General features: G+C 33.5%; 1 protein-coding gene across 1 annotated transcript in view; it reads right to left on the minus strand.

The window, feature by feature from the left end:
* Positions 1-329: 329 nt before the first annotated feature.
* The window catches only part of LOC145287847 (glypican-3-like), a 534,331-nt gene continuing 521,107 nt past the window's right edge, over positions 330-13,553 (minus strand). The window contains exons 6-7 of the mRNA XM_080135722.1: positions 5,944-6,088; positions 330-1,366 (exon numbers count right to left, since the gene is read on the minus strand). Coding sequence (XP_079991848.1) covers positions 1,188-1,366; positions 5,944-6,088 — 324 coding nt within the window. The 3' untranslated portion in view covers positions 330-1,187. The remainder of the gene's footprint in view (positions 1,367-5,943; positions 6,089-13,553) is intronic.

Here is a 13,553-nt window from a genome sequence, read left to right on the forward strand (position 1 = left end):
TCCTTTTTAAATTCTTAAATTTAAAAAAATATCCCCTTTTCTTTTTTATCCTAGGCTCTGGCCGTGATGTTTAATGTTCAACTAGAGAAAAGATTTTGCAATAGAAAAATAAAACATGGGGAAAATAAGCTTTTTTTTTTAATTATTATTATTTTTCTCTTGCTCTTGAATTGTCAAATTTTGAAGAATTGCATGATGAAGAATCGCAAAATGTCTTGGAGAGCTAATCACGTTGGAGCACCGGTATTTAAAACTAAGAACATTTGAAAAACGTAAAACAGGTTTTTAGAAATGATGGTGGGAATAATGGTAAAGAAATAAAAATGTTATTTTCCTGCTTTGAGAATATTATAAATTTTGAAGAAAAACAAAGAAAAATCTAAGATTCAAACATATTAAACTAAAAATCTGTTTAAAAAAAATCATGTTATTGTTAGATAAAATATTTAACACAAACAATATTGAATTGTTAGGTTTTGAATTGTTAGGTTTTGAATTGGCCAATTTTTTTTTTTGTTATAATAATAACAAAACAAAACTGGGCTTGGGGTGACGGGTCAGGTCCTGTATATTCCCATCTCTAATATTTTTTAATTCACTGAGCAAATTCTGTAGACAAATATAAGCAGTTTAAATTTCTCTCTATTTTATCATCAAGCTATGACATTATTTTGACTGCCCTACGTTGTCCAGGACTGGGGGAGGTCAAAGATTTTAAAATTTGGGGTGTTCGTTGCCTAGAAATTTTTAATAAGTCTCTACCAAAACAAGTTTATATTTTAAAGGGGATCGAGATAAACATGATTGATTTCAATCTCAGAAAAAAAAAAAAAAAAAAAAAGTTAAAATGTCTTGCTCATTCATTTCACATGGCCCTGCCCTGTCACGGTCAGTTCTCAGGGAGGAGAAAGAGAGAGACAGAGAGACAAAAATAAAAATAAATGAGGAACAAACAAACAAAAAACATAGAATAAAAAAATTGTTTTTTTTCTGTAGTACTAACAAAGTTTCTTGTATCATCCATAATTGTAATAATAATCATCATATTAAGTGGTCAACACTGGTGTCGTTGATGGTAGAATGGTGGTCAACTAAGTCTTTCAATCGAGTGTGTGTATGTGTGCGTGTGTGTGTGTGCGTGTGTGTGCGTGGTCATCACTTGCTGCTGCTGACCGCTCTGTGCCTCTTCAGCTCCAAAGATGAACAGACCCAACACAACATGTAAGAAACAGGGTCAGTAGACTAACTGACCAGCTTGACCGAGGGATTACACCTGAGCTGCGACTACCAGTTCCATGCTTTGGCTTTTTCTCGCGTGAAGGCGTGTCAAATGTAAAACCACCTTCGGTCGAGGATGGATTTTGGTCTGAAAAACAAAACAAAAAAGTATAAGTTAGTTTAAATATAAATAAAAGCACTAACAGGGCTACCCAACGTTGCCCGGGGCAAAAGTGTAACACATTTTGGCACTTCTACAGAACAAGAATAAAAATCAAAAGTTGCAAAACTGAATTGCTATTAAAAACGAATTTTATTAACTTAATTTTATGTCGAAATCAGTAACATATTACTACATTATTACATAAAACATGTACTTTCCTGATTCAGTGATCCACTACTGAAATATAACAAGACAGACTGCAGAAAAAAACAAAAAAACAAAAACTCATGCATTATCTACCCTAGAAGATTAACCAGCCTCGCCAACCTTTCACAAGAAACACTCATTTGGCTGTAAATACTATCAATAATTTCCCCCACTCTTTATCTGGGCCTAAACCTAAACGTAGATTCCATGAACAAAGCTTCTTTCTTAGAACTGCACACCTGTGGAACTCTCTACCATTTACCTGCTTTCCAGTTGACTACAATATGGCCGTTTTCAAGTTCAATGTAAACAAGTTCTTGATGAGCCGTTCCCCTTAAGTAATCCAATTTACCAAATTTATGCTTTGGCCTTTTGACCACTGTACACTTTTTAACCCTTATCCTGGGTGGCCTCAGGGCCTTGATAAGGGGTGATTCCTTTGTAAAAAAAAAAGGTTACCTCCTCTTCTAGAATACAGACTTTCTTTGAAAATTATTTTCATTAAAAATGAATTTTCTACTTTCTGTATTTTTTTTTTTTTTTTTTTTTGATGTTTTAATGATTTCGACATGACAATCAAGCAGACATTTTAAATTTAAATTCAATATTTTGATTTTCTTATTTCGAATAAAATCAAAAAATAAAATCTTATTTCGTTTTCTGCCATCTCTCTCCCCATCCCTCTTCCTCATGACTAACCCGTTCCCCTCCAGCTCAACACACGCACACAGACAAATATTTATATCATAGATTCTTTGAGGAATGAATCCACATTTCTTCTCCAAATCTATATATAAAAGTGATAGTGTATGTGTTTGAGCACACTTCTCAACCTTTATACTCAACGGATTTTTGATCTACAGACTTGAAATTTGGTATATAAGGTATTCAGAAAGTGGAAAACTTTTTAATCAGTTTTCATCCCGAAAAAAGGGCTGCTAAGGAGTCAAAATTGAGAAGTTTGTACTTGGGGAGTCATTGGATTTTTATATGCTTGTCAACTGTTTCCTGACTGTGCATACGTGAATCCTTCACATGACAGCTTCCTTATGTTAAGAATAAGTAGGTTTGAGAACACTTTTTTAAAGATAGTGGCAAGCTGGCTTAATGCTTATCAGTCTTGACTCACTGTCTTTAGATTTTGGTCTCAGCTCTTGTATTTTTATTTTTTATTTTATTTTTATTTACTTACAATGGTTTGTCTTACAATTTGTTTTCCTAAATAGTGAACTATTTAGAAAAAATAATACTCACATGCACACATCTCAGTTTCTTTCCATTTTTTCTTATTTCATTTTATTTTTTTTTTTAAGGAATTTAAAATTACCTTTAATACCAGGCAACGCTGGGTACATCTGCTAGTACGTAAATAAAATGACTGAAAAAGCGATCACCCTCTCTGACGAAACCTAGCCTAGTTGACCACTAAAGAATAAATCTTTTTTTTTCTTCATCCAGGGAAACACTGATCAAAACTACACCAACTTTTGTAGAAATTAATCCGATAAGTATCGAAAATCGAAATAAATCCAATCTTAAAAATAGTCTTTCTTCTCTTGTTAATAAAAAAAGAAGTTTTACGGGGGAATATTTTATATTACATCGGTGTAACGTAAAATATTCCCCTATAAAAATTATGTTGGTTATGAGTTAAACCATGACTGATATTTTGACCAAGTTTGTTAACGATTGATCAAGCGATGTGGACACTAGAATGTATACAAACATAGTGACAAAGAAACTCAATCCAAAATATAACCTTCATCTTAATGGAAGTAATAATGGAGCTTAGTTGATGTCCAATAAAATAATTTTGGTTAAATTTTTCTTGCAAACTAATTTTAACAAAATGACCCCAAAAAATAAACAAGGTATTTACAAGTTGAAATTAAAGGGAATTTCACTATATTAATCAGTTTTCACATTCTAAACTAGACTAGTTTGTGTTACACACAAACACACAGTAGGGTACCCCGTCTCCAAATTGGGAAATCCATCTTGTTTTCAGTTTTTTGTTGCCATTGGCTGGCTTTTCGTCTACCTGTTTGTAATATGATTTGGAAATTAAGTGTAGATATTAATAATGAGACAATTCCAACAGTTTTCCTGATTCTATTTCTTTTTAGGTCTCTCAAAAAATATACACTGTATATACTTGTGTATGAGTAGAATTTATGGAAGACTATTTTAAGGTTATTTTTTTTTGAGGGGGGTCGACTTATATATAGGTAAATTTTTGGAAATGTTGTTAAAGAGTGACTTGGCGCTCGATCATAACATAGAAAATGCCATTTTGTTTGTGCACTCAGTATATACCGGTAATTAATCGCACTCCTTACAAAAAAAGAAAAAAAACACCAAAAAGGAAATAATCTGTGCAAGAAAGAGCCATGAGACTGACCATTTAACTTACCTAGAATCTACAGTTGACTTATGCACAAGTAATATTTAAAATGACACAATTTTGAGTTTTAAATGGGTCTTCCACATAGACTTATACACAAGATCGACTTATACACAAGTATATACAGTACTTTTTTTTTTTACTAGCTTAAAAACCGATGTAATATGTGCACATATTTTCATAAATGCAAAAATACACTTGTGGAGTGATATATGAATCTAAATTTTACTGGTAATTTAAAATATTAAAATTTTTATCATTTAGCAAAAGAAAATTTTGTTTTAAAAAGAAAATGGTTGTAGAGGTAATAATTAAAAAGAAAATGATGGTAGAGGTAATAATTAAAAAGAAAATGGTGGATGAGGTAATAATTAAAAAGAAAATGGTGGCAGACATAATAATTAAAAAGAAAATGGTTGTAGAGGTAATAATTAAAAAGAAAATGGTTGTAGAGGTAATAATTAAAAAGAAAATGGTGGATGAGGTAATAATTAAAAAGAAAATGGTGGCAGACATAATAATTAAAAAGAAAATGGTTGTAGAGGTAAAAATTAAAAAGAAAATGGTTGTAGAGGTAATAATTAAAAAGAAAATGGTGGTAGATGTAATAATTAAAAAGAAAATGGTTGTAGAGGTAAAAATTAAAAAGAAAATGGTTGTAGAGGTAATAATTAAAAAGAAAATGGTGGTAGATGTAATAATTAAAAAGAAAATGGTTGTAGAGGTAAAAATTAAAAAGAAAATGGTTGTAGAGGTAATAATCAAAAAGAAAATGGTGGTAGATGTAATAATTAAAAAGAAAATGGTGGTAGAGGTAATAATTAAAAAGAAAATGGTGGATGAGGTAATAATTAAAAAGAAAATGGTGGTAGATGTAATAATTAAAAAGAAAATGGTTGTAGAGGTAAAAATTAAACAGAAAATGGTGGTAGATGTAATAATTAAAAAGAAAATGGTGGATGAGGCAATAATTAAAAAGAAAATGGTGGCAGACGTAATAATTAAAAAGAAAATGGTGGTAGAGGTAAAAATTAAACAGAAAATGGTGGTAGATGTAATAATTTAAAAGAAAATGGTGGTAGATGTAATAATTAAAAAGAAAATGGTGGTAGATGTAATAATTAAAAAGAAAATGGTGGTAGATGTAATAATAAAAAAGAAAATGGTGGTAGAGGTAATAATTAAAAAGAAAATGGTGGTAGATGTAATAATTTAAAAGAAAATGGTGGTAGATGTAATAATTAAAAAGAAAATGGTGGTAGATGTAATAATTAAAAAGAAAATGGTGGTAGATGTAATAATTTAAAAGAAAATGGTGGTAGATGTAATAATTAAAAAGAAAATGGTGGTAGATGTAATAATTTAAAAGAAAATGGTGGTAGATGTAATAATTTAAAAGAAAATGGTGGTAGATGTAATAATAAAAAAGAAAATGGTGGTAGATGTAATAATAAAAAAGAAAATGGTGGTAGATGTAATAATTAAAAAGAAAATGGTGGTAGATGTAATAATTTAAAAGAAAATGGTGGTAGATGTAATAATTTAAAAGAAAATGGTGGTAGATGTAATAATTTAAAAGAAAATGGTGGTAGATGTAATAATTTAAAAGAAAATGGTGGTAGATGTAATAATTTAAAAGAAAATGGTTGTAGATGTAATAATCAAAAAGAAAATGGTGGTAGATGTAATAATTAAAAAGAAAATGGTGGTAGAGGTAATAATTAAAAAGAAAATGGTGGTAGATGTAATAATTTAAAAGAACATGGTGGTAGATGTAATAATTAAAAAGAAAATAGTGGTAGAGGTAATAATTAAAAAGAAAATGGTGGTAGATGTAATAATTTAAAAGAAAATGGTGGTAGATGTAATAATTTAAAAGAAAATGGTGGTAGACGTAATAATTAAAAAGGAAACAGAAAGAGGGTGGAAAATTTGCCCCCCGAAAACTTACTGCCAGGAGTAAAAAATCCGCTGCCGCTTCCAGATCCAGCATAGTAGTCTTCATCATCTCTATATGAATAAAGGCTTCCGCCTCCACTATGATCAGGCATGGCATCATTCTGCATGTGCTCCCGTTGCACCTGTCGCAACAAGTTCTGTGTGAAAGACAAAAAAAATCGAATTGTTGAATTTAAAAAAAAAGGGAAACAACAAATTTGATCAGACAATAAGAATTCGATTTTAGAAATTCCATAGTAGGCTTGTATATGAAGAAGGTGTTAAGTTAGCCATGTATGCTTAATAATGTTTGAATATCATTTAACAAACCTCTGCATTATCAAAGGGTAAAATATTCTGGGCAATTGATGTTAGAGATATCATATCAAAGGCCTTCGACAAAGTATGGCATAAGGGTCTACTTCACAAGATTTCCAGCTACGGTATAACTGGAAATGTTTTCTCAATCATTAAATCATTTCTCTCCGATAGGCTCATAAGAGTAGTGGTAGATGGACAAAAATCGGAGGCCTGCAATATAAATGCTGGAGTCCCTCAGGGGTCAATCCTGGGCCCAACTCTCTTCCTGATCTAATGACCTCCCTAAACACATACTTAAATCATTCGTTGACATCTATGCTGATGACACGACCATCTACGGCAACACATCAAAGGCTGTAAATGACGAAGTTCTCTCTGATCTCGAGCGCGTGGTTCAGTGGGGGAAGATATGGCTAGTTACCTTTAATGCATCCAAAACCAAACTCCTATTCATACATCATCAACGCTCTGATCCCTAGCTGGCATCAATTGTGATGGATGGCTCTCGTCTGGGTGAGCCCCGTGTTTTGACAAGCTTCTGGGTCTGACCTTTACTCCTGATCTGAAATGGAACACGTACATCAAGTCTGTTGCCAAGGTCGCTGGAAAGATGGTGGGATCCTTCTACCGCTCCAGAAGATATCTCACTACTGATGCAATTCTCTATCTATATAAAAGCCAAGTACGGCCAAGGATGGAATACTGTTGCCATATCTGGGCAGGAGCTGCCAAAAACAGCCTATCATGCCTTGACAGAGTACAAAATATACTTCGTGGTTTAGTGGGGGATGCCCTTTTCTCTACCCTGCAACCCCTCTCCCACTGAAGAGACGTTGCGAGCCTATCCTTGTTTTATCGTTATTTTCATGGCAGGTGCTCGTCTGAACTCCAATCCCTGGTCCCCCCTCGCCAATCTTTCACGAAAAACACCCGTCTAGCTGAATCCACTGTGAAAAATTTCCCCCACTCTATATCTGTGCCTAAATCAAAACGCGGATTTCATGAACAAAGCTTTTTTCTTAGAACTGCACGCCTGTGGAACTCTGTTCCGTCTGCCTGCTTCCCTCCGGACTACAACTTGGATGTTTTCAAGTCTAATGTTAACAAATTCCTAATGAACCTCCTCCTTAAGTAAACACTTCATCAAATCTCCTCACTAACGTAATGTACTTGCAATAACCCTTATCCCTGAGTGGCTTCCGGGCCTTGATAAGTGGTGATCACTGTGTAAAAAAAAAAAAAAAAAAAAAAAAAGTATTTCAACAGTGTTCAACCATTTCAAACGAATTGGTGACTTGGAAAAAGCTTCATTAATGAGCCGTGCATGAATTTATTGAATAAATATGTTTCTCAAATAATAATAAATGTGATTGATCTTAACATTTTACTGCAGTTTCATAGTGTATCCAATTATTTGCAGTGTATTAATAAACTTTTAAATACTTTACAACTTTTGAATTTGTATTGATTGAATAGCTCCAGAAACTGCAGTAAATGCCCATTCTTTTAATGCTCACTAAAGGTAGGATGTAACACAAGGTCTTTGGTGGTGGTGGTGGTGGTGGTGGTGGTGGTGATGGTGTAATCCAATTCCTCTAAAGGGGCACTGTCTTTTTTTTGTTTTTTAAGTTATAAAAATAACTTGATTCAAAATAGTCAGCATTCTCTGCGATCACGATCGCCTGAAACTGGACAAATATAAACTATTATTTGATTTTAGCTCAAAAGTCAAAGCAAGCTTTATCTGAAAACCAGCACTCTGTATGCTTATAAACTGGCTTGATTTGGACCTGTTCAGATATCTGATATAGGAGGTAATACCTGGAAGGCTGACCTCCGGAGGCCAAACAGAACCATACATTAATCCGATTTTAGCGTAAAAATTAAGGCAGGTTGAAAGGATTTTATGTCATACCAGGACTTCTGGGTCTAGATGGTTTATCTAGTATCTATACAGTCACTATCTACATAAATACCTGTGATATTTTCAGCTATGGGTTGTCTATGTTTTAATGAATGATTTCATCTTGTACTTCCTACAGAATGACATAAATTATTTTTTTCCGGATCGTTTTTCCCTTTTTGATGTTATAAAGAATTTGTTTGGTGTTTCCCAACTCTGTATAAGTCAATGACGTCATCTAGTGTGCATGAGGACAAGCAAGGTAAGAAACAAGATCCACAGAGTTTTAGTAGTATACACATACAATATATATTTACATGGTTATAACGGTCTATATATTACTAATATATGATACAAGTAATATATATTTACATGGTTATAACGGTCTATATATTACTAACATATGGTAACTTTAGTGTAAGTGCAACATTCCAACCTCTGGTCATTAAATATTCTCTGACTGTTTACTATTTATGCCTGCTGACTTGGCATTCATAGGCACTTAGTTTCCTCCAACTATTGCTAATTGCCGGTGGCTTTGAGATAAGATGTCAGTATATAGCCATAATTAAATGTTGTACTCCACCACACACACACACACATAGGTGTAGATGCTAGGATATAGAATATATCTACAAGCTCATACATGATTTTTTTTTCTTTCTTTTTTTCTTCTTCTGCAGGATTTTGGTGGAGGCGGTGGTGACTGAGTGCAAATATGTTTCTATCCTAGACCGAAGAACAAAGAGCACAAGTTGGAAGTTGTCAATGAATTGACACAAAAGGAGAGTAGGGGTGGAGGTGTGCCTCACTCACCCGGCTGACATGAATGTCACAGGTGAGTGAATATATCCTGGGTATTTGACAATATCAAGTGAATTTGCTGAACACTCCTTACATTGGTATCACATAATTTATGAATCAACTGAAGAAAAAGTAAAAATAAAAAAAAGAGGAGGGCGTGCAAAGGTCTAAACCTTTTTTCATACAGAAGTGAAGGGTATAAAATTGTAGCTGGTTAATTTGGTTTTTGATCGCATTATTAACCATTATTGGAGGTTATTTCATTTCAAATCCAGTCATTTTTGGTACAATTCGTCAAATTCTTAATATTTTCATAGATTTAATAATGCTAGAAATTTTTTTTGTGTATTGTTTGGTTTGGTTGTCGATTAATTTGTTTTGTAGGTAAAAATATCTATATGAGAATCGTTCAAAAAGTAAAGCTTCCTATTTTTTTTCTTTGTTTTTAACTAAAAGATTGAAGAGCTACGAAAACGGAAGTGGTGCCATTAAAACGAGTGACCGTTTTGATCTTCAGAATTTTATTTTTCTACAAAGTCACCACCATTCTCAATTCACTTTTGCCAGAAATTCAATGATCCACGTCCATAACAAGGTTGCTTTGTAATGTTGTTAAACTTCAACGGTGTAGTTACATGTTATCACTCAAACCCAACACGTTGTATGCAGAAAATCGCAAGGAAACACACAAAAACAAAAAAGGAATCTGACTTTTTCAGTTAAAATGAACTAGCGCCCATAAGTTAAATAGAGAAGTAATCAACCATCTCAGCAAAAATAACCTTCTTAGTGACACGCAATATGGTTTACGTTCTGCTAGATCTACAACAGATGTGCTTACAGTTATATCTCATAGGATTAGCGAATTTCTCGACGGAGGCTCCCTTTCTAGGGCAAATGCTCTTGACATATCAAAGGCCTTTGATAAGGTATGTCATAAAGGTCTACTTCACAAGATCTCCAGCTATGGTATAGCTGGAAATGTCTTCTCAATTATTAAATCATTTCTCTCTGATAGGTTCATAAGAGTAGTGGTTGATGAGCAGAAATCAGAAGCTCACAGTATTAATGCTGGAGTCCCTCAGCAGTCCATCTTGGGCTACACTTGCTTCCTGACCTACATTAATGATCTTCCAAATCACATCTTTAGATCATTCTTAGACATTTATGCTGATGACACTACCATCTTTGGCAGCACATCAAAGGCCATAAATGACGTTCTCCTCTGATCTTGAGCATGTAGTACAATGGGGAAAGAAGTGGCTGGTTATTTTTAATGCATCAAAAACCAAGCTTCTATCTTTACATCATCAACACACTGATCCCTATTTCGCATCAATTGAAATGAATGCCTCTCGTCTTGAGGAGGCTCCATGTTTTTACAAGCTCTGAGGTTGACCTTTACTTCTGATATGAAATGGAACACATACATCAAATCTGTTGCCAAGGTCGCCGGAAAAACGATGGAATCCTTTTACCGCTCCAACAGATATCTCACTGCTGATACAATTCTCTACCTATATAAAAGCCAGGTACGTTCAAGGATGGAATACTGTTAACATCTCTGGGCGTGAGCTGCTAGAAAGATCTTATCCAGCCTTGACAGAGTTCAAAAACACAGAAGAGATGTTGCGAGTCTTTCTCTGCTTTATCATTATTTTTATAGCAAGAGCTCATCCGAGCTCCAGTCTATGGTCCCTCCTTGCCAAACTTTCACGAAAAACACTGGTCTAGCTGAAACCACTATCAATAATTTCCTCCCACTCTTTATCTGTGCCTAAACCTAAATGTAGATCCCATGAACAAAGATTCTTTCTTAGAACTGCATGCCTATGGAACACTCTTCCGTTTGCCTGCTTTTCAACTGACTACAATTTGGTAGTTTTCAAGTCCAACGTAAACAAATTCTTGATAAACCGTCCCCTTAAGTAATCCAATTTACCAAATTCCCACAACTAACGATTACTACACTATTGTCCCATTGACTACTGTACACTCATTAACTTTTATCCTCGAGTGGCCTCCAGGCCTTGATAAGTGTGGATTCCTATGTAAAAAAAAAATGAATAAATAAATAAAAAATGAAGGGGTGCAAAACCATGCAAAAGAAGCCAAGCACTATTTGTGTTTCATCTCGTTTTATTATATTTTAAATCCATTGTTTATCAGAACGAATAGTTTCTGCCTTTTTTTTTTCTTTTCCATGAGCTCAATAGAAAACAAATAACAATTTGGAGACTAGTCGATTGGAACAGATGCAAGTTCTTCTACTGTTATGTATGTATAACAGTATTGGCCAATATTTCATAATCAAAAGAACAGGTTGAATAATAGTTTAGAAACCAAATATTTTGGGAAAGAAGAAGAAAAAGAATAATAATAAGAAGAAAATGGAATCAGTTAAGAGAAAGAAACACCTGCTGTTGCCATTGGGGGATGAAGAAACGAGATTATTTTGCAACATTTTGAGGATTCAGTTTGGGACCAAATGTATTAAAAAAAAATAAAATAAAAAATAAAGCAAGAGAAAGATCAGATATTTCTATAAACGTAACAAAAAGGGGATGTAACTCTTCTTGTTTTACATTTATTAGGGCGATTGGCAATAAACAATAAGAAATATATTTTCAAGTTAAGCATTAAAAAAATTTGAAGTGTCGAGAAGAGGAGAGGCGGAAAGTGAATAGCAAACTAACACTTCCATAATTTGTGTAGCAAATATGGGGCATAATTTTTAAAACTATTATGCAAGGTTCAATTCAACTGACAGAATGTGTTGCTTTTAATCAAATGCTGACATGATTAATTGGAAGAGCTTAAATATGCGCAGATAACTAAGAATTTTGTGAAATGCTAACAATAACGAATTAATTTTAATTCCTATGGAATATTTTAAAAGGGTTTTAGAATGCATAATATGGGCATCCCGATTGGAAAAATAAAATATTTGAGATTTGTATTGAACTAGCAAGCTGTCTGGTATTACCTGGTCATAAAATACTTTTGATTTTAATATTTTAATTTTAATTTATGCAGATTTCATATAGTTTTTAATTTTTTGTTTAGGGGAATGGATATTCTGTTCTTTGATGGTTTTAGTCTTGCATGTCAGCCTTGGGATTGAGACCAAAATATGCAAAGCCAATACTGTATTGATTATTATATTGTACCCAGTATATAGTAGTAATTTTAACAGTAAAAAAAAAAAATGACAGAGGCCATCAGTAGAATCAAAACCAAAACATACAGTTCTTGAGTCTGATTCGTTATTGTCTGACCTAAATCCATACATACAAAAATGTAAAAAAATAACAAAATATATAAATGTAAAAAAAAACAAAAACATAAAAGATATAAATGTATGTCTAAAAATAACACATTTAGTCTACTTATGCCTGCAAAATTCCAATTTTTTTTTTTTCAATTTTTACCCATTAACAACCACTTACTAAAACCAAATCGAATTTGTTCCACAGATCCGAATTCCCTATATATCAAGTTTCAAGTCTGTAGACCAAAAATTGACAAGAATTTAGTAAAGACCGTTTCTCACACAAACAGACAAATAACAGCTAGATATATTTGATCCATAGTCATTAGATACTAATTAAGATTTCCTGAATTTCAATTTTTAAAAAAACCTTTAAGCTTTTAGAGCTTAAATTTGAAATATTTTCTAAAATCATGATCATGTAATGGGTTTTTATTAAAATTGAAACAGGATTCTAGATATAAGGTTTTGTATCATTATTCCAACCTTTTTAATGGTAAATAAAAGTAGTGCAGAACTGCAGAATTCTTTCTATTAGTAATATATTAACAGGCTCCTTCAGTCTTTGACAGACTATGGATACCCATGTAGGGGTGTCTGCGCATGAAATTGTTGTGGCAGGAGGGGCACAACCACACCTCTCCTGAGTCGAAATTGTTAAATACCAGTGGCAAGTGTAGGTTACAGACGACTGGAAACAAATGCTGAAATAAGCGCAGAGCACATACAGCACCTAGAATTCCCAAATGATCACCCATCTGGTACTAACCAGGCCCAACGTTGCTTAACTTCCGTGAACTGGCAAGAACCGGTGTGTCAACGCGATTATGCCATAGTAATATATATATATATATATATATATTTTTTACATAGTGATCACCACTTATCAAGGCCCGAAAGCCACTCAGGGATAAGGGTTATTGCAAGTACATTACGTTAGTGTGGAGATTTGATGAAGTGTTTACTTAAGGGGGCGGTTCATTAGGAATTTGTTAACGTTGGACTTGAAGACATCCAAGTTGTAGTCCGGTGGGAAGCAGGCAGACGGAACAGAGTTCCACAGGCGTGCAGTTCTAAGAAAGAAGCTTTGTTCATGGAATCCACATTTTGATTTAGGCACAGATAGAGTGGGGGAAATTTTTCACAGTGGATTCAGCTAGACAGGTGTTTTTTGTGAAAGATTGGCGAGGGGGGACCAGAGATTGGAGTTCAGACGAGCACCTGCCATAGAAATAACAATAAAAAAAGGATAGGCTCGCAACGTCTCTTCAGTGGGAGAGAGGTTGCATATATATATATATACACACACACATTATATATATAT

The sequence above is a fragment of the Euprymna scolopes genome, chromosome 11 (genome assembly GCF_053919585.1).
Source record: "Euprymna scolopes isolate OS-2025 chromosome 11, ASM5391958v1, whole genome shotgun sequence".
NCBI classification, from domain to species: Eukaryota; Metazoa; Mollusca; class Cephalopoda; order Sepiida; family Sepiolidae; genus Euprymna; species Euprymna scolopes.